Genomic DNA, 2,380 nt, shown 5'->3' on the forward strand with positions numbered 1-2,380 from the left:
GGGTATCTACCTATCGGTCCTGTGGTGGTTTTAATCTATTTTCTTGGGGGATGGGACACCCCCAACCCCCCCAAAAATGAAAATTTCCCCCCCCCCCCAAAAAAAAAAAAATATTTTCTTGAGAACACATTAGACTATGAGCAGCACCAGTTATTTAATCGAGAAAATGTTTTCCTGCTGGGTAGGTGCGAAAATTTTCGATCCGTTCTGCTGGGTAAGTAATAGAAGATGTAATTATACCTCTTGGGGCAAAGCCGCTAGTTTTATATTATAGGATGATATTGAACAAAAGTGGTATTTTTGTTTTTCATTCTTACCTGTTATGTTACCATACGGCGAGATCCTAAAACCCTCCGCCAAATCGCCATCCGTCAACAGGCCCAGCCCGCCGCTCAACACCCCGCCATCCTCGCTCACGCCGCCGTCATAGATATCCGCCAGCCGCCAGCCGGGCGAGAACTCGTCGCCCACCGGGGCGGTGTACTCGGCCACAGGGCTGTCGTACGGACACCCGTACAACTCGACGCGCATGCAGACGGTGCGCGGATGCACGCTGTGAGGGAGGAAGCGCACTTTGCTCGCCACAGGCGCGGGATACAGGTTCTAGGATAGATAGATAGATAGAGAGATAGATAGATAATGTTCAACATAAACAAATTTAAATTGAACAAGAAAATAATCATAGAAGCACATTATTTTTTATTTTAGAGCATATAAAATAAATATTACATCAATTAAGAATTTTTATTATGTATTTTATGTTAATGTAAATATATGTAGTTGATTTACAATCTTAATTCATGTTGTTAAATGCTTTGTTAAATTCAAACTGACTAAAATAAGCAAGCAAAATAACATTAGAATGCGAAACACCCAAAAAACAACGAATTTTCGACAATAGTGTTTTTTTAAACAAGATTGTTTATATGCCATGGCAAATCATTTTTATCAGATATGTTACAGTATTGTGTCGACACCGATCATTATCCGTTAGATTAGAACCGATTCTCAACCATACTGAAAAATCATGTACAACATTATATTACAGACAATTTTCAACGAATATTAAAATTAAATGAAAATAATTTCAGTTTTTTAGCTGGTTTTAATCTTATATTCCATTTTAAGAATTGCGGAAAGCTGTCTATAATACGATAAGATAAAATTTATTAGTGTTTCTTGTATGATACAGTTTTTGACATATTCAAATCCTTCAATCCAGGAAGGAAGGGAGGGGACATTCGGTGGCACAAAACTTTGGGGACTTTTAATTGCTTGGTGCCATAAATGAGTGTCCAAACTACAATTAAGATACTACATAAGGGGTAATTTAGATCAACATAATTAGGGATAAATATCAATTAATCATTTATATTGTCTTATCCCTTTAGATCCCTGATGTCATTACCTGATGGTTAGAGAGATAGGTATTCTGGTTTCCATGCAGCAAATGATCTCCAGAATGGCTCTCATACTGCACCCATTTACCTAGAAATAACATATATATATAGTATGTACTATGTAACTGTATGTCTGCCTGTATGTTCCCAAGCAGCAAATGATCTCCGGAATGGCTTTCATACTGTACTCATTTACCTACAAATATTATATCATATAGTATGTACTAAGTAACTGAATGTCTGTCTGTTGTTTCCATGCAGCAAATGATCTCCAGAATGGCTTTCATACTGTACCCATTTACCTAAAAATAATATATATATATATTATGTACTAAGTAACTGGATGTCTGTCTGTATGTTCCCAAGCAGTAAATGATCTCCAGAATGGCTTTCATACTGTACCCATTTACCTACAAATATTATATCATATAGTATGTATTAAGTAACTGGATGTCTGTCTGTATGTTCCCATGCAGTAAATGATCTCCGGAATGGCGTTCATACTGAACCCATTTACCTACAAATAATGTTTCATATATAGTATGTACTAAGTAACTGGATGTCTGTCTGTATGTTTCCATGCAGCAAATGATCTCCGGAATGGCTTTCATACTGTACTTATTTACCTATAAACATGATAACATATATATAATAAGATGATTTTAAAAAAAAATTTTAGGAGATTTTTAACATATTTAATTTTTCATATATATATGTACCAAGTAACTGCCTATCTATCAGCCTATCTAACTATATACCAATCTATCTGTCTTAGTTTTATTTTAACCGCTAGGAGCCCCAATTTAGTAAAAATATACACCATTTTTACATTATGTAAACATTAATTTTTTACAAAAATTTATAAATATTTAAAGGTTAAATATTTAATTTAATTAAATTTTATTAAATTTGGCTTTTTCAAAAATAAAGTATTTAAAACAATGCTTTTAAATGTCAAATAATTAACTTGAATTAATTAT

The 2,380-nt window shown here is 34.2% G+C and overlaps 1 protein-coding gene across 1 annotated transcript; it reads right to left on the minus strand.

Annotated features, from left to right (window-relative positions):
• Positions 1–317: 317 nt before the first annotated feature.
• On the minus strand, positions 318–2,036 carry LOC145318109 (discoidin domain-containing receptor 2-like; the record flags this gene model as incomplete). The annotated part of the gene is made up of 3 exons (XM_080159459.1): positions 2,027–2,036; positions 1,409–1,488; positions 318–603 (listed from the first exon to the last, which is right to left on the minus strand). Coding segments are annotated over exons 1-3 (376 nt in total), but the record flags the coding sequence as incomplete, so codon positions are not given.
• Positions 2,037–2,380: the final 344 nt, after the last annotated feature.

The sequence above is a fragment of the Acartia tonsa genome, chromosome 4 (assembly GCF_053477335.1).
Source record: "Acartia tonsa isolate MP-2025a chromosome 4, ASM5347733v1, whole genome shotgun sequence".
Classification (NCBI taxonomy): Eukaryota; Metazoa; Arthropoda; class Copepoda; order Calanoida; family Acartiidae; genus Acartia; species Acartia tonsa.